Genomic DNA, 22,595 nt, shown 5'->3' on the forward strand with positions numbered 1-22,595 from the left:
GAGCCCGCGTCCGGAAGACTGGACTTCAACCTGGACGCAGTGCCTTGCACCGTTCAGTCTTATTTCCTTAGCGTTAAACACTAAATTTCAAATATAAAAAACCCGCTTGTCTTTCTTCCACACAACATATGCAGCAGATAATTATATTGGAACACCTTGGACAACCTTGCCGTACGGACTTCTTTTCTTTAGTGCTTTTCTTTGGCCCTTTGCACAAACGTTACCAAGCGTGTCATTCACAGCAGAATCATTGTCAATGTCAACACCAGCTCATGTAGGGCCAATGTGCTAGCACTGAGATTGTTCCATGCTCGAGAGGTCTACACGAGGCAACCAGCCTAGCACACTTTCAACATGCCTCTGTTCTTGAACGAAACGTATGGCTCCCTTTTCAAGGTATTTAAAGCACAAGGCTGCCTGACGGGCATCCGTATCCGTGTGCCGAACAACCACCCAACACCTTCATATGCTATGGAGTATAATAATCTTTATTGAGTCGGATATTGTCCTGTTTTCGCCCCTAAAATGAAAACCGAATCCCTTGAAATTCTGTTTTAATGGCGTGCGGCACGAAACTCAACTTCTCATAAATTAAGGAGCACGTTACTATTGTTTCTATCATTTTACGTATCATGCGTTTCTTTCCCTTGTCGCAAACAGGACCTTTCCGTAACGCCATAGTTTGACAGTGAGAGTTTCTGTGTGCAGGTGGAGAAGGAACGCTCTGATTATCGTAGGGCCCATAATCTCCCTCAAACCACTTTGCTCGTCCTACTGAGTACTCGGATGTCTACAATGGTAAAGCAATTAAAGGATCACACATTTCTTTGCATAATTCTTGCGAGCCACAATACTAAAATAATTCAACGAACAACGCGCTCGGTCAGAAAATGGCACGCTACTATCAGAAAGTTGCGTATTTTTCCAGACAAGCTATCGGCTGATACGAGGATGTTTGGCAATGGTTGGTTCAGACGAAGCTGGAACCGTGTATTAAGCAAAAGGTTCCTTTAAATCTTTGAGGAACAAAAATTGATTTACACGTTGGCAAAGGCAGGTGTGTCACCCGTCTTCTCCTACGCGTATATCCCCACACGAAGGCCGTGAAAGCACGGTTAAATTATTGTACGTGAACGCTTGAACAGTGGAGAAACTATAGCACATATAAAATTTTACCAACTACAAAGTGTTGCTCTGGAAAATATCAATCGGCCATTTTCATCCATTCCGTTTGCGTCTCTTATCGCATATTTGGGTCCCCCCCCCCAACTTGCCAGGTTGGTTCACTGTTTGCATACTACTGTGCAGGTGCTCCTGAATTAGTTGTTTGTAGAAGTGGCACACGGTTACTAGCAGAAAACCGGTGTTCTTGAAATAGCAAAAACGTTCTTTATGCGACGACAACTTAGCTACCTGTCGCAACTCATTATTCAACAAATGTTACCATGCTGTACCACTAGGATGAAAATAGCAGTATCACTATTGACAACCGTAGCTATTTACGATTCCCGCAACTGAGGCGAATATGTCGTACAGGCACTGTAATTTTCTTGCGTTGTCAAAATGGACTGTACCGATCAAAACGAACGTCGATGAACTTGTGCGCTCAAGGGTAACGTTATGTTCGCTTCATAAGTGCTTACTGTTAGAATGCGTCAGAGTGCGTCATAAGGGCAGCTGTGGATTTAAAACAACAACAACAACGATGTACTATAAAATGATGCCCACGTATTAGGGCGCACGTTTGTGTCACCTACCTTAATTCATTCAATAGTGGGTAATGCGTATCATTGTTTGAAACTATGAAACCAGTCGCTCCACTAGCCCTATTCATTTACAAAACCAGTAATAAGGTGCACTACATGTTATTTTTTTAAAACACGTCAATGGACAGCACATTCGTAGAACTACACGAACGGCAGTTGTTTATTTTGATTGTTCTACTGTCTTCGCGGAGGACCGGTAAAAAAAAGTGACAACCCGACAGACGTATCCACCACCTGACGACAGGAAGGACAAGAGCTGTTTTGGTCCTACCTCAGGTAGGACGGGAAAACCAATTAGCCTGTCACGGTGACATGAGTTCATCACATTGACAAACAAATGAAAGCAGGGCGAATTTCTCTTTTTCAACTGCTCCAATCACAAGCAGCGCTCTTTTCCTCCGTTTTGATCATTCTGCAGCTCTACTTTCGATAACTGTGGCTGGAAGTACGGGGGAACGAGTGATTCACCAGATGGTGCACTTGCGCGTCGGGTTCATGGGCATGCTCGCCGCACAACCGAAGACAGCTGAGAACTTCGCGAAGTTCATGAGCGGAATGTTGACTCGGAGCCGACCGGGAATGTCGCCGAACTTGAGTTTCCGGATCCAGGCATCGCGGTTAGGATTGTCGCACAGTCCTACGGCATAGAGAATGAAGAACAGCTGTTCCATGTCCAGCTGCCGATCGTCCACCGTGATCTTGAGCCTGTCGGCCCCGTCTTGGGACATCAGAACCTTCATGTACATGTCGTGCAACGGCCCCATGATGGCGTTGTCTGCGAGGTTCTCCTCCAGTCTTAACCGTGCCTCAAAGTTGTCCCCGATGAGGTCTCGTATCTCGACGTAGTACTGGTCCTGGAAGCAGAGTTCCAGTTGTGAGAACTTGCTCATCTCGTCAGCGTTCCACCAAGTGGCCACTGCGAGGTTGTGGTCCACGGTTGCTCCGCGTCTGTCCACGGCTCCAAACATGCCTCGGAAGATTTCGGCCAGGATTAGAGGGAAGAGAATCGGCTCGATGCTCTTGCTGATGTCGTTGAGGAAGGCAATGTTAGCGTGCGGTATGAAGAGAACGTTACGGCCGAAGAAGTACTCGTGTCCTGGTGACAGGGCCGTGTGGTCGTACCTTGCGTCGAGGTCGTCATTCGGAGGCTTTGTCTCCCAGTAGGTGTTCATGGTACTTGCCTGCAGTTCCCGGAAGCTGCCGATCAAGTGGCTTGGGTCGAGCGGTGGAGCATTGAAGTTGTAGTAGCTCGCGATTGTGTTGATGTCGTCTGTGCTACCCAGGAAGACGAAGCGCATGTTCTCGATCTTGTCAACGCCAATGCCAATTGCAGAACGGTCCAGCCACGACGAGGATGACAGAAGGCGATCCGTCATGCTGCTCTTCAATTGTACTTCGAGGCCAGACAGGCTGTAGTCATAGTGCTTCAACAGCAACGTCGAGTTGCTTTTGCTGAACGTCATCCGGCCGAAGAAACGCATGCCGTGCCTGTAGAGCCGTTCCAGTAAATGCATGCAAGCTTGACGCCGATCTGGGATAGACTCCAGATAGTCGTCGTGGCTCAAACGCAGGAGAGGACTTGCAGCCTTGGCGAGCAGCGGAGACAGATGCACCACGAGACGGTAGCCAACGTAGTTCAGAAGGGTTACTGTGTCTGTCTCGTTGATGATGGCGGAAAGCTTGCTGATGTACTCATGATTCATAAGAGCCACTGGCTTGTCATTTCGGAATGTTTCTATGTCCTGAAATAGGATAGCGAAGTAGTCTTTCCAATCCCACTTTCCTGTGTGATCGAGCTGCCCCACGCGTTTGATCCGCTCCTGGAACTCAATGAAGTGCGGCGCACCCATAATGCCGTGGAGTCTCTTCTCAAGGTGGACAATGGCCTCCACTTGTTCAGACACGTCTTGCTTTTGGTCGAACAGTGACAACGCAGTGGTTACCTTTCGAGTGAAGTTCTCTGGTGGTTCGTCGAGGTACGCTAGATTGTACCTCCTCAATGTTAGGCTCGGTGCGTCGATGTGAACAGTGTAGCCTCGATCGTCTTCGAAAGGCCTCCGGAGGAATACTCTGGCAAACGGAAAGACGCCGAGGTCACGGTCCACGTAAGCAGAGACAGTGACGATGTTTGCACCCCGTGGCGCTCTCTTGTAGGGCCAGCTACCAAGGTTGTACTCTGCCAGGAGGCTTCGAAGCGACGTGAAGTTCTTGTCACTCTTTTCTTCAGACTCGCACTTTGGCAGCAGCGAGATGGCTTGGTGCAAGAACACACCCGGATACTTGTGGTAGTGGTCTTCATTTTCTTTTAAGTAGTCCCGGAAGAACTTCTCGATGTCGGTCATCATCATGCCTGCAGCTCGTTCCCTGTACGCCCTTGACTGGACATCCAAGTCGAGCGCCGTCCAATGCCGTGAGCAGACATGTGCATAGAAGTCGGTGCACGGGTTGACAGTCGAGTTTAGCCGGCCGCGCAGGTAGCTTTCGGCCCACAGGCACACGTCACTCTTGCAGGTGGATTGAGTGCCGAGGACCTTTCTTTCGTGTTTGGCCAGGTAGCTCACATCCGCTCCGGCCAGGATGTTCTCGTCGCCGCCACTGCTCGCCGATCCGTTGCCTCCGCGTCGAAGCAGCTCCATGGAGCGGTTGAAGAGGTCCATGATCGCATCGCCCGCATGTAACTTGTAGATCGTCACGGCGACGCCGACGGCGACCATTAGGAGGCCCACGCTGCACACGGCCATATACGGCAGGCGGCTGGGCGAGCGGGCCACCAGGATCTGCGTCCGCGACCGCGTCTGGACAGTCATGCATCTGGGATCCTGCGGCGAGAGCGAGCCCGACAGCTCTTCCGAGCGGGAAGAGTATGGGGCTTCGGTCACCCGGCGGTCGTCCGGCGTGATGTCGGCGCCGTGGGACATCGCTGCGTTCGTCTGACCGACCGCGGCCGGTGTATCTTCTTCTCTGGCGCGTGCTACCACCCACGCCTACACGGTCATTGTTGCCGATGTAGCTGGCTCTATCATCCAACAGTGACCTTAACCCACTCTTGTATATGCGGTTTCGGTTTTGAACCCAGGTCATGTGAGTGTTGGGCAATGTACAGTTACTATGTTCTGTACATTTGCTGGGCAGCGTACTCTCATTGATACAATTTCCGTGACGCCAACTATCCTGTAAATTTAGGAGAGCACGTTGTTGGGCGAGTCGGTCGTACATACCTAAAGAAGGGAATTGCGCTAAAAAAGACACGGACGAGTAAGGACATGGACGGGCGCAAACTCGCGACTGATTTTATTCAGAAAGAACATAAATATATATATACCTAGATTCTTATTCAATCATTGCCTAAGCGCACATGCCAAGAACGTTTTCTCTTTCTTATAACAGATTGATACTAGAATCGCTTACGCATTCATCACCTGACTTATCAATGTAAAAAGCCTCTGCGAGTTCACGTGCTACCTGGTTACGACGGCGCCTTAAGATTTTGGTTCTAGCCAGAAAAGGCTGGCATGCTTTATCAGGCGTAGCCAAAGGGCATGCGCCGCAATGTAAGGGCAAATTTGACCCATTTTCGTTAACCATAGAAAGCTTGTGTTCCCTTAGTCGTTCATTTATACAACGGCCCGTCTGGCCAATGTAAACTTTTCCACATGTCAGGGGAATTTCATACACAGCCCCGACCGAACACCTGACAAACTGGGTGGCGTGACGTTTCGTGCAGTCTCGCACGCATTCCTCGCTGGAGACAATCCTGGGGCACAAAGAGGCCAACTTGCGCGGGGCAGAAAATACCACCGGCACACCGTAGCGATTGGCTACATTCTTTAGGTTGTGGGAGACCCTATGAATATAGGGGAGAACCGCCGGTCTGGTCTTCGGTTGACTGCCACCTTCTTGAGGTGTTCTAGGTTTCAAGCTTTGCAGAAGCTTCTCTGCCACAGCAGCCACGACGGAAACGGGAAAACCAGCCTTCTGTAACCTGCCAATCTGATTGTTGAGGCTGTCCTTTACCAGGTGAACACATGATTTCTGCAGGGCTTCCTTCAGGCACAGCATAACAATGGCGCGTTTTACCGTCTCAGAATGAGCGGACTCAAAAGGCAACAGGTCTTTCCGGGCTCGTGGTGAGTACATCCAACACGTGTGATCTGGTGTTAAAGTGATGTTAATATCTAAAAACTGCAATCTATCTTGTTCAGGTAATTCGTGGGTGAAGGTTAGACCCCTCCCGTGTCGTTTAAAGACAGATAAGGTCTCTTGCACGGTAACCGTGTGCGTCAAACCGGGTTGCTTCTTAAAAATCACCAAGTAATCGTCCACGTATCTAAAAACTCTCAGAACTATCTTGTCGTCCAAATAACACACCAGATCAATTGTATAAGAAAGAGAAAACGTTCTTGGCATGTGCGCTTAGGCAATGATTGAATAAGAATCTAGGTATATATATATTTATGTTCTTTCTGAATAAAATCAGTCGCGAGTTTGCGCCCGTCCATGTCCTTACTCGTCCGTGTCTTTTTTAGCGCAATTCCCTTCTTTAAGTATCCTGTAAATGTTGGAACACTCCAATAAAGACACCCTGGCCTCTGCAACGCATGCTTGTTTGCCTCTTCACTTTGGTTGACGCTCGGACGCCGCGGCGCTCTTTTTCTCGAATTGACGACCTCGGTCGCTCCAACAGCGGCCAGTGTTCCTGTGACACAACATCCACCATAAGATATAGACAAGAATAAGGCGGAATAGAAAAAATCAATACAAAGGAAAGTTACAGCTCACATAGCAAAAATTCGAGGGCGCTTAACCTTCGCCTTTAAGAGTGAAACGCGATAGCGTACAAAGATCCCTGACTGCTTCTCACGCTTCCTGGCAACTGCAGCTTATGTAACCGTAATGTTTACAGGAAAACGCCGGCGGCGAACTCTATGCACGAAAGCGAGCTTTCTGGCAGAAAGGTGGCCTCTTGCGTGGGCCGCGGATGCGCGAAGGCTAGCGCCATCTGGATGGCGTTGCAACGAACCGTTTTATGAGTGGCAGAAACGCTGGAAAAGGGGTTTGTGTTTGAGTTTTCTCGTAGCAGAATGATGTTTTCACGTATATTCAAAATACAATTTGACGCTGTCATGTTTGTAGGTTGTATGCAAGTCGTACTTTACGATTTTTCTGAAGCCTTTTACTTTGAGAACGTCAGTCAGTTCAGTAATACCTCTGCGCTACACGGAGTGCCTGCGTGGTTCGGTATATGCGTGGTTCGGAACCACTTTTCGCTCGCAAGACGGTCAGCGCCGGCGCCGGACGCCGACACCGAGTTTTCTGTGACACGGGGCCCTTAACGATGTCGCGTTAAAACGCGACATCGTTAAATTTCAAACCTTTTTCTTGGTCCAATACCGGAGGTAGTGCACAGCCGCATGGATAAAGTCACATAATTTTAAGGTTTGAGTTCTGTTATTGTTTCGCCCTTTTAATATTTAAGTCTGAGATTTAAGATAAGAGGCGTGCGTGGTCGGTGTTTTGTTTTATGACATTTGTTTGTAGGCTTTTTTTGGACCGTTCGACAGACGTTACTAAGCATGTCATTTACAACAGAGTCATTGTCCATGTCAACACCAGCTCGTGTAGGGCCGGAAGGTTCCGAATGCGGCCAGTGTTCTTGTGACACAGCACCCACGATAAGAGATAGACAAGAATCAGGCGGAATAGAAAAAGTGATAAAAAGGAATACGCCGAGATCACGGTCCACGTAAGCAGAGATGGTGACGATGTTTGCGCACCGCGGTCCGTTCTTGTAGGGCCAGCTACCGAGGTTCGAAGTGATTGTGCATGCTTTGGAATGATTCTATGTTTTGAAACAGGATAGCGAAGTAGTCTGTGCTACTTTTCACGCATATGAGTTTGGTTGGGTGGCCAGCCCACCAAACACAAGTAGGAATTTCCGAGCGCCAGCGCATTCGGCCAGATACGAGCATGGAAACCTCGTTCGGCTCCCAAAGAACGCTGTTTGCCTTAATACTCTGTGTAAAAAAATAAAATACAAACTATATGCAGATCCAACGCATATGCTGGCATCTATGCAAAGTGAAGCTTAAGTAAATATGTCAATGAAATGCTTAGCAGCTAGGGACAAGGTCAATGAAATGCTTAGCAGCTAGGGACGATGCGCACAATTCGGGGATTACAGATGTATGCACAGAAAAGTACAACACTTATCAAGCAACGTTGAGATATTCTGTACCTATTTTTGCCTCAATGGTACATACCCATTCTGGAGGATCGGCCTAGAACGGGCACACGTACCACCAGTGGCGCACGCCGAATGGCAAAATCAAAAAAGTAATAAAAAACGCGTTAAACATAATCCATCATTCCATTAGCAGATCAGTGTCCTTTAGAGATGCCTGTGAACCGAGATTACATCAAAAGAAGAGAGATTGTTACGTAGGTTTTACGTAGGAAGTTATCTTTCTTTTGTTACCCACAAAAAGAGGTGAGCATACGTTGTCAGCGTACAAGGCTTTTATGAGCCAATTCCTGTGTACTGTCATATGAAATATGCGTGCACTTGTTGACAAATATATTTGCCAGAGAACCGCAGCCACGGTCACGAAAGTCGGGGTTGTCTCGCAAGAATCGCTTCGCTGTAAAAGTAGTGAATGAGTGAAACTCGAGCGGAGCCACAGATGGCTATAATACGTGCGGGTCCAGTGCGGGTGAACCGGAGGCGCGGGCGAACCGGAAGCGTGGGTGAAGTGTCGCGCCGAGCAACAGAGACCTCGTAGATGGAGCCACGCGTCCGATAGGCAACTAGAATGGCGACGTAAAGATGTGGTGCGAAGCGCGAGCAATTTCTGCCGAAGAAGAGAGATGCGCAGTGCCGGCGAGAATAGCAGCGAAGTCAATTGGGAGAGATTAGCTGCGCTGGGCTCTTAGTGAAGCGTTAGCATTAGCGTTAGTGTAAGTGTTTCCGAAGTGAGTGAAGATGCTCGAAGAGAGTGTCAACGAATAGCGACAGTGTAAGAGGGGACGTCGCGAAGTAGAATTGGTCGCGAAGCGTGAAGCAGGGGTGCGGATAGCGCGTGTCTGTGTGCTTCAGTGAGCGCGTCGCGTGACACTTAGTGACACCAGAGTGGGCGGAGTGGAGCCCCCATCCAGTGCATTCCCACGACACTCTTGGAGAGTGGAGTTTCCTCCCAATTCCGCTCCACCTTACTCCTCGGAATATGGTTACAGTTGAATCATTCCCACCACTGGAGTGGCTGAGCTGGCCCATTACGTTCGCCCTCAATTCCATTAAATTGAAAGCGTTCCCCATAATTGTTTACTACTTGCGCTTGCATGTCTAGGGACAAAGAAAACATTTTTTTTAAACGCTTTAACCATGTTACAAATATTGTTACGCAATATGTTTTCACTATTACTATTATACCACATACTATTTATTATGCATATTATATCTCGAGGATATTGTTGTTGCTAGCAATCTATCTAATATAATGTGAGTAAATCAAAGTGCAATATAACCTGACACCGCGTTCCTCGTACATAGCGAACGCACTATTTAGGGAAACAGCGGGCAAGCAACATTAGGATGCCCATCTTCACTGGAGGAGAACGCTGATGTCGAAGCAAATGAGTTGAACTCTAGCGATCTTTTTTATTTACTGGCATGTTAATGAGCACACCTCTCGGATAGCATGTTATCGCGACCTCTGGATACTCGACAGTGGAAAAGAAAACTCGGCGCGTGTTCCGAATGACTGTATCGATTCGCGGATGGCTACACCCATTTGCGATGGCGCTGTTTTTGACCTGCTCCCTTTTGCTGTAGATTAAGCACGCCCTTGCTAAATAAATAATGCGTGACAACTTTACTCTTTACGTAAATGTTAATCGGTTAACTAACTGAAGGAGTTAACGTCTTAGCTAAGTGTAAAGGAGTTAACTAACTAAAAGTAGCTATTTTTATGAATGCACTTCAACGTTGTAATGAAGAAAGGTTTGCGGATCGTCAGAATTTTAGAATGCGGGGAATACCGCCATAATTATGTTGCGTTGAGTTTCAACACTGAAAATACGAATGACTACGACAAGGAAGGACAAGGAAGGAGCGGAAGGTAGAATGCCATGTTGTTTATTAATTACCGCTCAGGTACATGTTGAATGAGCCGTATTGAGTAAAAATTTGAGAAATACATTAAACTGGCTAAATATAGTTTAACCTAATTTGCAAGTTTACCAGTTTGGCAGTCGCGCTTAAAATCAACGTTTCACACTCCGAGACGTTGCACTACCATTCCAAAATGCCGGGCTCCCATTACATTGGCATTCCATCTGCCAGACACGTGACATTATTCCATTACCATTCAATTCCGGGTGACAGAAAATGTGGAATGATTCCGGAATAATTCCAACTCAGGAGTTGCCACTCCGTAACTCGGACTGGCGCACAACGTTGGACCCTCATGGTTTTAATGTGAAGCCTCCCTTGGGCCCACCCGTTCATATTGGAAGCACCTGCTGCGGTGGCCTACGTCGCCTCCAGAGGGAATGCTCACCACCAGATGGCGTAGCCTGTCCGGGAAACAATAAATGCCTGCGAAGGGAGTATAGAAACATTTAATTCTTCAATAATAAATAACGAGACGCGCAATTTAGGTTGGACTCAAACGAAATAGAATGGTATGTACGCATAGATTACCATTCACATTATAGGCTTGTCCATTGTGTACTCTACTAATTAACTGTAAAAAATTAGTGCTCTATACATAAATTCACGAAGAAACTCCGCTGGGAGTTGCTTAAGTATGGATAAGCATTGTGACGCTTGCTCGTCTTCAGGCAGGCCGGCGTCATTATCAATGTTATGAAACTTGATCCGACTGGTATCAACGGCAGCGCTGCGGCGACACGAACTCATGCAGGCGGCGGCGCAAGCTGAATTGATGACGCAACCAAGCTACTGCACGCGGCGGCGCCAGGTGCGCCGATGACGTTCCAATCATTATAAGCCGCTATGGCTCTTCAGCGCTCTATCCATCGGCGTTGAAGCATTGCCAACCGTGATCAACCTTACTCCGGCGGCGGCTGCGTACGACACGGCTGCGTGAGACCTGTCTTGAAAGGGATTTGCGATGGGGGCAGGGGCGCCCAGTGCTGATAGCTTCGTGTGTGCTGTGTTCTCGCAGTTTAGTTCGCGTTAATGTGAGAGGCAGGCCGAAGATGAATTCGCTCGCTGCTGGAGGTCTTATTTCGAAAGCGATCGCCTTGCGTGACAGACGGACGAACGTATTTCCTCGTTGGGTAGGCATAGAAATGCTTAAGCATTTAAAAAAAAGAGAAGAATATTCAAAAACTGCGAAAAGCTACAAAGCCTTCAAACATGCTATATTTTTAACAAGCACTCATTAAGCCGAGTAATGCAGGACATGTTGTTTTAGATTGCGCTTTACACGCTGAAAGCCACAGGCTACACGCTGTTGAAACCCATTGCCCCATTACATTATCCAATAGGAGAACAACGAAATACATAATTTGCCAGAATAAATTAGAGACCTCATCGCGCTCGCGCAAGTGTCATGGTTATTAAATGTTTTAGGCAGAATGTCGAGTTCCAGTGCACTTCAATAAAAAATTATCTCGAACATTCGGCCAAATAATGAGCTTTTCTACAAGTAAAGAAGTATGCATCTTGCTAGGAAAAAAGAAAGCTCTCGTTGAGGCTTGTAAGCTGGTGTATTGTGTGCAATAATATTTTCCTTATTGTAAAACAATGCCTACAGGAAAAGTAATGGGTTAATTTTCCCGCTTTGCCATGTCAAGAGAGGTGAAGAAGAAGAAGACCAAAATATTGCTGCCCTATTCGAAGTCCTACGTGACGTCGTTGGACGCCCCCTGCTGCTTTGACATCAAAAGGATTCGCTAATACCATCCACACACAGGTACGCCTGACACGAGATACGTCCTAGCACGGCGAAGTCCGGTGACAGCGCCTTGTGACTATGGCAACGCTATAGGTCCAACACTTGCGCACAGAATAGGACTGGCGTGCTCTGCGACATTGAGTGTTTTTGTTCCCAAAATTGCCTGTCTCGTGACTGTTTAACGCTGCATCTGTTCGTTCACGAAGACATACACTGAATACTCAATTCTCAATACTAGTGCAAGAACTCAAGAAACTCCCGTAACCGCCGTAGCACCGTTATCAATTAGTCCATCAGTATGCATATAGAATTTTCGGATGCCGAAATAATGGCAGTCGGAACTTGATCTCTTTTTCAATTAATAGGAAGTATTTTTCCGAAAAAAAGGTATTTCGGGGTGTTTTCCAATTTGTTGCAACAAGCGAAGTTGCGCATCTTGGTGTCTAAAAGCTTGTTTTCTGCGTATCAGAACGCGAAGACGCCTTTGTCATCGTTTGGCCCCTGACGTCCAATATTGACGGCAAGATAGGCTAGGGAAATGCTTCTGTTATTTGCCCCCAAAAGTACATAACAATGAAAGGAAAAATCGTTGCCTATTTCTGTCGCGTTTCATTTCACCCCCTTTTAATGGTTGCCACAACTTCGCGGCGTACCGATTGCGAGCGCCCTAAACAGGAACGGGGTGCGTACCTTCGTGAACGCGCCTTATCTCGCTCGTTCCCTCTTTATTCGGAGGTGTAACCGGACACAGGATGGTACGGGCTATTCGCTATGTATCTGTGTTACTTGCACTGCGCATCTGCTTTCTCTGACGATGTGTTAACGCAGGGAGCAGAGCAGCGCGCGGATCAACGGGCGAGAGCAGGCGGCTGACGGTGTCCGCGATGCTTTTGATCACGTGGTGTTTCCCCACACGCGTAGTATACCTGTCTACCGCCAAAGTGAGCACACCCTCCCCCCCCCCCCCCCACACACACACATCGAGAAACACGGAGGCTCGCTGCGCGCAGCTACGCGCACACACACACACACACACACACACACACACACACACACACACACACACACACACACACACACACACACACACACAAGGAAAACAGAGAAGTTAAAGGTGCCGCCGGTAGCGTACTCGTGTTGTGCGCCTATCTCGTGATAGCTCTTATCCGAGAATCCGAGCCCGATCGCTTTGGTCCTACCGACAGGATCGGCAAAAGCCCGGCGCGGGACTGTCTTCCAAGGAAGGACGACGCAGCGGAGCGGACATCGAAAAATGGGGCGCTACTTTTGGTGGAACCCCCGACCCTGAGAGTCGAGAAGGCACCCTTTGCCAGAGTTCGGCCATGCAGTCCTTCTGCGGCTCTGCATTTTGGGTGAGTGGGAAAACAGATTTGGTATCTTTTTATTTTGTTTTAATGCGTAAGCGCTGTTTGGCGAGCACCCCAGCCCCGTCTTCGGGAAAAGTGTAATGCCTTGTATCTGCAGAAAAAATAAGCGTAATTTGCGAAGTTATGACATTTAATCGTTATAATAGTGTAAATGTAGGTGATTGCATGGTAGCTTTATAAGCGATAAGTAACAATTTCGACAAAATAAAAATAAAAAGGAGCATGCTCATAGATACATAAGGCTCCTTTGAAAATGCACGGGGAAAGCTTATAGTAGGGTTGGGTCAATTGAAATTGAGGGGTGGGCCAACTGAAATTTAAGGGTGGGCCAACTTGAAATTTGTGGGTGGGTGAACTTGAAATGTCGGACGGGCTACCGAAATTTTGGGATGGGCCAACTGATATTTGGGGGTACGCTGACGTATACTTAGACAACCCCGGTGAAGTTTCTCCATTCCTTTTGTTTGTGGCGTACCCCCCCCCCCCCCCCCCCCATGGCATGTCGAATGCTGCTGCGTAGTGCAGGAAAGTGGAAGCTGGGTTCGCTGCATTGTTTGCCTCATAACTCGTACAACTGCAGTTTAAAAAAAAGAACCACTTCACGCAGGAACTCCTCTTGTAGCTGTCCAAGTATGCGTAAGCTTTGTGCCACTTGCTCATCTCCAGACAACCTGTGTCATTATCAGTGTTATGAAACTTGATCAGGGCAGTACTAACGATAGCGCAGTGGCGACGTCAACTGGCGCCGACGGCAGCGCAAGGAACATTGATGACGCAAGCAAAGTACTGCAGGCGGAGCCGCCAGGTGCGCGGATGTCAGACCTGCCGATCATTGTAAGCCGTTATCGCTCTTTAGCGCCTTATCCATCCGCGTGGCATCATTGTGAACCGCCACAAAACGTACTCGGGTGGCGGCTTCGTGTGGCACCGTCGAGCGGGCCGCACTTTGAAAGCGATCTGCAATGCCGACAGAGAGTCCCGACTGCCCATAGCTTCGCACGCGGTGTTCTGGCCGCTTACTTATGCTATCTTCGGCTGGTCGTTTCTGAGCACTCTGGAGCGCTCTCGCGAGCGGCGTTGTCTTCGGCTGGTTGAAAGAGGGTGCGCGCCATGCGTTCGGCTGGTTCTTCTCGATTGCTCTCCTCTATCTTGGAGCGCTCTGAGGCGCTCCGAGCCCTGTCGTCGGAGCAGTCATCGAGATTGAAACGCCATCGCAGCGCCGCGTCGCTGCTGTTGGCGACGGCCCACCGTAACCTTGGCAACCTAGGCTACTGCATGCTGGCGTCTCGACGAACGTTCGTCCCGCCGGCGCGTCCGCCGGTTTTTCCGGCAGCGCCGGGAGCTTTGGATAGGCGAAACTTCGGACGTTGGCAGTAGTCACGTGGTTTCGCATCAGCAATTTCCTCCTCCGAGAGCGAGTCGCACGTTCGGCTTGTGCGCTTGTCCGCTACCTTTGAGCTCGGTAAACGACCGATCTACCCGACTCTGCTTCGGGGCATACAGGCGACCAGTCGAAGATAGCATTAGTGTTGAAGTGAGACGGACGCGCCCGTATCTTGAAAGCGATCTGCGAAAGTGGTAGAGTGAGGCGTGTGCTGAGAGCAAGCACCGCGAGCCCTGTGTTCTCGCCGCTTCGATGGCGTTGAAGCGAGAGCCAGCGCAAAGGTGAATTCGCCCGCTGCTGCGGGACGGACGGGGGGACGATTTTTCTCGTCGTGTAAGCGTAGAAACGCTCACGCGTTTTTAAAACGTATATATTGTGGCGTACGAAAAAATAATAATATTTGGGGTTTTACGTGCCAAAACCACTTTCTGATTATGAGGCACGCCGTAGTGGAGGACTCCGGAAATTTTGACCACCTGGGGTTCTTTAACGTGCACCTAAATCTAAGCACACTGGTGTTTTCGCATTTCGCCCCCACCGAAATGCGGCCGCCGTGGCCGGGATTCGATCCCGCGACCTCGTGCTTAGCAGCCCAACACCATAGCCACTGAGCAACCACGGCGGGTGTACCAAAAAAAAAAAGGGCCTATATATGAAATGCTGCGCACCCAACACGCACAAGTTATGCGGACCAAACGGAAATGAAAGGTGATTTTTCGAACGCTTCACTGCTGCCAGTTTTGGCCACGAAATTTCGTTGCACGTATGCTGCAGGGCTTATTCGTACACCTCCTGGGTTCGACACAGCACATCGCCCGCGAGGGTAAATTCTTAAAAAAATGTACAGTTATAAAAATGAAGTTATAAATCCGTAACTCTGCATTAGCAACAGCTATCGCAGTTCCGATAGCGTCTTTCAGAATATCCGAAGTGGACAAATGTGACATATCAATTTATATATTACGTGAATTGGTTACAATGATTACAAGGGTTTTGCAACAGTCCTACTCACATATTAGTGCTGTGCTAGAGAGCCATGTATAATACATCAATTCTGTCCGCTTCAGATGTACTATAGAGGCAATTTACAGAAATGCATCATTTTCATGACTGAGTTACAAATTTGTAAACTTTATAGTTTCGTTCGCTGAAAGTTTGCAATTTGCAATAATTTATTTAATTTTTCAATTGGCGGCCTAAGTGAAACAGCCGCCTCCACTAGTCACTGGACGAACTTTTTCTTTTAGATGCAAGAAACCTTAATAAATTTGGTGCAGTGGTCGCCAAGAAAAAAAATGATTTCTCCTTTCCCATATATTTAGGTGGGAGCCCCCTATCTAAATATTATTCGTAAAGGGCTCGTCACCAGGTCTGGCCATATTGAGCTGACAAGCGTAGAGATTACATTGCGCGATAACGATCATGTCCGCAAACTATTACATCGCTACGCGCCGCGGAAAGACTTGACATTTCAAACCGAATGATGTTTTCTCTTCTCCTCGCGGCCGCCGCGCTTCAAGCCAGAGGATGACGTAGACGTGCTAGTGCGCCTACGTACACGTGTTTGCACTGTGACGTTGGTCGTGGTGACTCGTGACTTCAAGCCAACATCTGTTATTTGTGTAATATGTTGCTTGAATGGACGAATTAAAGCTTAGAGAATAAATGAAACACACAAATCGAATGTCTTCACGTTTTACTCCATGCTTACGATTACGATACTCCCTAAAAAAAAATTTGAGCGCAGCTCTATACGTGTCTTCATTTCGGGATACATTGGCCTTCGCGGACAATCTGTACCGTGCGGCACGTTGCAAATGCAACGAAGTGTGGCGCGACTGCCACGCTAATCAGGAGATCGCGAAAGACAGTGCGTGGTTGACGTGTGGGCGCGATTCGTAGCAGCCACCGCAAACAACCTCCGATCATGCGGCGCTTTGTTTCCATGCAGACAACGCGCGCTACTCAGGCGCCATCTCATAGTCATCGTCTCCACAGACCGCCACTACGCTTTCCTTATCACGCTTTTCCTTCCTTCCTTCCTTTCGCCATACCATGCTCCATCACACTTCGCCTCATGCTTTCACTGTAGCCTCCTCCTTCGCTTTTCTCCTCGCGCTCTCTTGGCGTTTCATCCCCCGCTGCGCTCTGCGTTCACTCTTTCATCGTTCGCTCGGTTACGCCGACGACGCCGAGGCACGCCGATGCTCAACGCAGGAACGGGCGCTTGAGGGCTGCGCTCTAAAGCAAGCTGAGCGAAAAAGTGACAACCGCAACGTCGCAACCAAGAGAAAAGTGGTCATTTTCGACAGAGCAATTTTTTCTACATAGGCTACAATTTTATGTAATGCTAACAATGCTCAAAATATATTAAAAGATAAGCATTTTGCCGTAGCACATACGTAGGAACACTGTGTACAGTTCGTCCATATGCTTTTCAGAAAGAACCTATGACTATTTGTATAACTTGTAGTACGTTAAAGGGAGCGTTTGCTGGTGCCTTAACTAGATGGCGCCACCATACCCAGTGAGACTCGGTATTGCGTCCGATCGTGCATCTCGCCTGGATCGCATCTCGTTGTCTGCGCTTGATGTTGACTCGTACTGAGAAAAGTTTACCCGTACTAGACGGGATAAACACAGCACCGCTTACTGTGGGTTTCGCCCGAAAAGTGAAGCGTCGATTACGCTAGCAAATTAGTAAACAGCTATACGAAGTTAAGATAGTAGTTTCATCGACCGTATACACGTGTAAACATTCGCTTACTAGCTAAATTAACAAGCATGGTGGCACGCCCGTACAAGCAAACATAAGCGCATCTTACTCCATGACCGCGGCAGCTCGCTGTGAAAACGCTGGAGTGAGGAAGCGCGGCGGCAGCACTGAGGGAATTGACCGTCGTGCTACGTCTCGCTTCAACGCGAAATAAGCGCGGAAAACACAGGGCACACGAAACTATGAGTTGTCGCGCACCCCCACTTTGTACTCATCGCAGATCGCTTTCAAGATAGGGCTCGCGCGGCCCCGCCACACGCAGTAGTGGCCAGATTAGAACGCCCCCTCCCACCGCTCCCCTCGCTGCCATGCGTGCGACGGAACACGGCGTGGTTCCTTCCCGCTTTCCTCCCTTGCGCGTGCGAGATTGTGACCATCCTGTTCTTGAACCTGTAGACATGTTAGTACCCGGTCGTTTTTGCATTTCGCCTCCATCTATAGCCGCCATGGCTTGGATCAAACCCACGACCTCGAGCTCAGCAGTGCAACAGGCCTGTTAAGCGAGTGACTGCCTTGAAAGCATTCGTGCATGACGAAGTCTTTACATGAAACCCTCGACGCAGCCTTTCGCTGGCGTCTGAAATGGAGAGCGTTCTAGACGTAGACAAATCACCCCCCCCCCCCCCTCTTTGTCACCGAACTTGCACATTTGCTGTGATGAAGCAGCTGCATGAAGCCCGGCTGGCCTTTGCTGATTCTAACTCTTCATCGAGGGCAGAAAAACACAAATAAATTATATTCTGGGCTTGCACTTTCAAAAAGTCACGATCTGACAATGTGGCACACCGTAATGGCCCCCCCCCCATTACGACAAAAATTTTCCCCCATCTGGGGTCCTTTGATGCGTATCCAGTGCACGGTACACGTGATTTTCCATTCCGCCTCCATCGTAATGCGGCCTCCATGGACGAGATCGAGCCTACGATCCTGAGCTGAGCAACGCCGCGCAGTGCCATGGTCTCTAAGCTATATTGCTGTGAGTGTTCCCAATTATGTATTTGTGCTTTTATTATTGCAATTATATCGAACTTCAGCTGCACGTCTGCCGTCTCCGCGATGTTCCGTATAAAGTCCAAGGGCGATAACACCGTCGCCGCGCGCCCCCGCTCTGTACGTATGAGAGAAAGCGTTCGATGTCAGCCCACGATCGCGAGTCAATCTAGCTCGCGCGAAAGGGAGGAGTGCGGGGAGGAAGCGCGCCGCTTTCCTTCTCGCGCGAGGCACCCAACGTTGCCAGGCGCCGGGGGCGGGGGATGGAGAGCGGGGGGTGGCGTTCTACTCCGGCTACAACTGCGTATGTGGCGGCTGCATTTCCAGAGCGATCTGCGTTGGGGGTATAATCTAGGTGCGTCGGCGGCTCTTAGCTTTGTGCATGCTGTGTGTTCTTGGCGCTCAGTTTGCGTTGAAGCAATAGACGGCACGAAGGCCACTTCACTCGCCGCTACCGTCGCTCTTGTTTCCTCGCGCCACTGTTTCGACAGCTAGTGTTCGCGGTAATGGAGTGTGGTGTGTTCACGTTTACTGTGCGCGCCTACAGCCTGTTTGTTAATCGAGGTAACAAGCGAATGTTTACAAGTTGATACAGTCGGTAAAAGTGCCATCCTTACTTCGTATGGCTCTCTGCTAGGTTGCTATCGCAATCGGTGCTTCGCAGTTCCAACGAAACTGCCATTTTTTTTAGCAACGCTTCATGAAGTATAATGTAATGACAAACTTTCCAACTCCTGAATAATAAGATGCGAACGTAGTCTTAAAATAATGGTGAAAACGGCATATTGGTACCCTGTTCTTAATAGATTCGATTTTTTATTTGACTCGCTTTTGGAACTATTCGATTAGGTATCAAAAATTGCTATTCGCATATCTCTGAACAACAGTAGCCTTCTGTTAAGCCTAACATTTTCTGTTCTATCACTCATTGCGCAGCCATTAGTTTCCAAAGTTTGCCGCGAGCCTGTAAATTGAGGCTACAATTTAGTGGAGAGGGAATGCATCGATTACACCTGTACTCTCGCGGAATTCGTTGACTGTACACCACCTTATTGAATATTTATTCTGCATTATTTGATCGCAAAGTATTTGGTGCTACTGGAGAGTAGGCTGACCAGAAAAGCACTTACTTTTTTCTTTTTTATTTATGTAGACGAAGTGCGGTCCAAACGATCACGCACGTGTTAGAGATACCAATAACTTGTTGCGTCGTGTACAGCAATATAAATTGTTACAAAGCAACACGAATTTTGTGCAAATTGGCGAGAGAAAGAAATGGCACCACGGGAAAACTGGATCAACATGGACATGAACAGAAACAGCTGGACAAGCAATTAAAGTTCAAAGCTGCTGGCTACTTCGTACCTTCATCGTTACTTTGTGACGATTTGTATCGCTGCACTATGGAACAAGTTGTTTGCACTTCTGCCCACCGTAATGGGGAATGTACGTTGCACTCGCATCTCACATCAAGGTGCCGCCATCTCACGCGAAGAACATGAAGTGCCCTCTCACCACTTCTTCTTCGTGCCATAAAATAAATGCTTCTCGCAATGCTCAGTAACAAAGAATGTCCTATTCAGGCTGTTCAACGATACGGTAAACTGCTCAAGTGTACAGCTAACATGCACTGTGTATTTTTGTTGTTGTTGTTGGGCTCGAAGATTATTGAGAATTGTGACTACACGCACCGCTCGGAAAATCGTGGTCCACGTGGCATGTCTGGGTCATGCTTTGGTTCACCGTTCGTCTCGAATCCGAATGGACTGTTGGCGTACCGCCATTTTTTATTCTCACATCGCTAAATTTAGCGGCCAGTTTCGCCCGGCATGCTTATCGGGCGGCGGCATGTACCTATTCATGAGCTCACGACATTCTAAAGAAATGAATACTCGGGCGTACGAAGGCTCTCTTCATTCAGGTGAATGCTCGCTCCAGTGCTATGGATTCAACGGACAAGGCTACTTAAGTTGCGGCCACCCACATTCTTCAGCGATAAGTACGACGGGGTAGCGGTTGCGCTAAGGCCCCTGGATATTCTAAGAGTAGCGGAAGGCTCTGATCTCGCCGCCGCGCTACGCGATTGGAAGATAACTTCAGCGCGCCCCCTGGTTTGCGCCAGGAGCAGCTGAGAGAAGACACTAACCTCGCGCGCGCAGTTCTCTATTGCAAAACCGGCGCGCAGTCTTACGCCCGGACGTGCCCTTTGACGTGACGTATCTTTGGCGTGACGGTAGGGTTCATTATGCATACGCTAGATGCTGATGTGACGGTAACCGATTTCGCAGTGTTCTGTTTCTCCCCCGTTTGTTCGCGCTAAGGGAAACGAGCGAGTGGCGTTAAAAGTGGCGCCGAATTCCCGGATTGGTCGCATAATGCCGCTCGACCACTGAATGTAACGCGGCTCGTATCGCTCGAGCAAATATTTTTTTTTCTCATGGCATAAATCCAGAGGTACTGCGGGCAGTTGTCGTTACATCGAGAATATCAGGGGTTTTAGGTTGCGCTGAATTTAAGGGACACCTTTGCTATTTAGGGAGACGCGGCCACATAGTAACGCCCAATACCCTTAGTATGGTAAAATATTGCTTTTTTTTCAAAACTACATATTGATTTATTTAACAAAATACTTTTATTACTTAAGATAAAATGACGCACAACATTCAGTCTCTTGAGTTTTACAGTGAAATCTAAAGCCCGGTACGTCAGCTTGGCGTCGCGCACTTAAAAGTATATTTTTTTGTGTCAGTTCTTGAAACATGCTAGGTGGAGCCTTCGAAATACAATGTAGTGGGCTTTTATAGGTAAGCGTTTAACTTTACGTGAGGCGAGACGGTCGAAATTCATGACGTCACAACTAGATTGCGCGGGAAATTCAGATAAGTTCCGCCCCCCGCCTTCAGTTCTTGCGCCTTTCCTGGGTTGCCAAAGTTCCTTCCACGGTAAAAGCACCCGCGTGGCTATTGCTGGGGTGTAAGTTACCGAGACAGCTCAACCGAATATTTCTATTTATATTCCTTTATAATATAAGGGTGTCCCATTTATTGAATGCAGTAGGCGCTCGAGCGATTGCAGGTGTCCTTGACGAGTTTCAAAAGGGTTATTTGAGTGGGAATTCGCCTGCAAACCTAATTTTTTTCACTAAATTTTATTGTCGTAAGCATATCATATCTCAAATTTCCATAGACTATTTTTGTACGGTGGACTATTGAGAGAACATGTACATGTACTGTTTACGCATTTCTATACTTGCGATTTGTATGCCGAACGCTGATTTCTGCGCAACCAAACACGGAATAATCATTGGAGAGAGCGAGAAAGAGATAGAGAGATAGAGATAGATAGATAGATAGATAGATAGATAGATAGATAGATAGAGAGAGAGAGAGAGAGAGAGAGAGAGAGAGAGAGAGAGAGAGAGAGAGAGAGAGAGAGAGAGAGAAAACATTTATTACGGTTAGCCCAGATGCCTTGGTGAGCTCTGCTAACGCGGTCACAATAGATGATGTGGGGGAAGTTAGCCACTCCCCAAGTGTATGGGGACGCTTAGGTAGCACAGATTGAAATATATCTTAGGAAGCATAGATGAACGTGCGTGTTTACTTACTGCCCAGGCGATCAACGGAGAAACTTGACAATCGGAAGTACGCGCTTGGCATAACCCCTTGTTGGCACTGATCACTCTATTGATCTCAGCGGACATCTGGGAACATAGTTGCGATCAAGTGCGTTCGTTTTCGATTGCAGGCTTCTTATCACAAAGGCGCCCGATGTTTGCTAGCCAGGCTCTAGGGCACTTCATCGTCGATGGGCAGGACGGTTTGCCGACAGTCGATGCCGGCGCCTGTGCGCTGATTGTGGGGTAATGTTTGCGAAATCATCGAATAGTCACTTCAGAGCACTCTGAGGCAAGGCCACACGGGCCATGTAAAGCAGGAACGACGCTTTGTTGAGAAGCGAGGCCAGGGCCGGATGTGTGCGACGAATCTGCGTGTTTCACCGTGGGAGGCCACTTATCGTAAACGTATTATATGTTATGTGACTGTTTGGGAACGGCGTCAAAAAAGCTGGCAACACGAGCGCAGGTTGACAATAGATATTTATTCCAAGGGCGAAAACTTGCGTGATGATTGGTGTTTCTTTAGAGACACAGGACACATTCACAGAGCTTTTATCCACTTCGTACGAGTGGTTACCTGCGTTAATAACAGGTTGAATTTCACGATTGGCTGCGCCTTCCTCTTACGAACGTCTAGCGTAAGACCATGCTTTTGCCAGAGGGGGCGGGGGGTTCAAGGGGGGGCGGAGGAGAAAGGAAATGCGGTCTGTAACCATCGTTAGCCCAGTGGCCATGGTGTCGCACTGCTGAGA

At 48.3% G+C, this 22,595-nt stretch overlaps 2 protein-coding genes across 4 annotated transcripts in view; one reads left to right on the forward strand and one right to left on the reverse strand.

Moving 5' to 3' along the window:
* Window positions 1–2,230: 2,230 nt before the first annotated feature.
* Window positions 2,231–4,684, reverse strand: LOC142563339 (neprilysin-1-like). Its single transcript, XM_075673899.1, has one exon. The coding sequence runs from the start codon at window positions 4,682–4,684 to the stop codon at window positions 2,231–2,233; it is 2,454 nt and encodes an 817-aa protein (XP_075530014.1).
* Window positions 4,685–11,647: 6,963 nt separating this feature from the next.
* The window catches only part of LOC142563644 (multidrug resistance-associated protein 1-like), a 78,581-nt gene continuing 67,633 nt past the window's right edge, over window positions 11,648–22,595 (forward strand). Inside the window, exons 1-2 of one of the 3 annotated variants that reach the window (XM_075674227.1) lie at window positions 11,648–11,704; window positions 12,892–13,059. In XM_075674227.1, coding sequence (XP_075530342.1) covers window positions 13,030–13,059 — 30 coding nt within the window. In that variant the 5' untranslated portion in view covers window positions 11,648–11,704; window positions 12,892–13,029. Of the gene's footprint in view, window positions 11,705–12,843; window positions 13,060–22,595 lie in introns of those variants that run through there. The other 2 variants (XM_075674226.1, XM_075674225.1) reach the window with 2 other exon arrangements.

Source organism: Dermacentor variabilis, chromosome 11, assembly GCF_050947875.1.
Source record: "Dermacentor variabilis isolate Ectoservices chromosome 11, ASM5094787v1, whole genome shotgun sequence".
In the NCBI taxonomy this organism is placed as follows: domain Eukaryota; kingdom Metazoa; phylum Arthropoda; class Arachnida; order Ixodida; family Ixodidae; genus Dermacentor; species Dermacentor variabilis.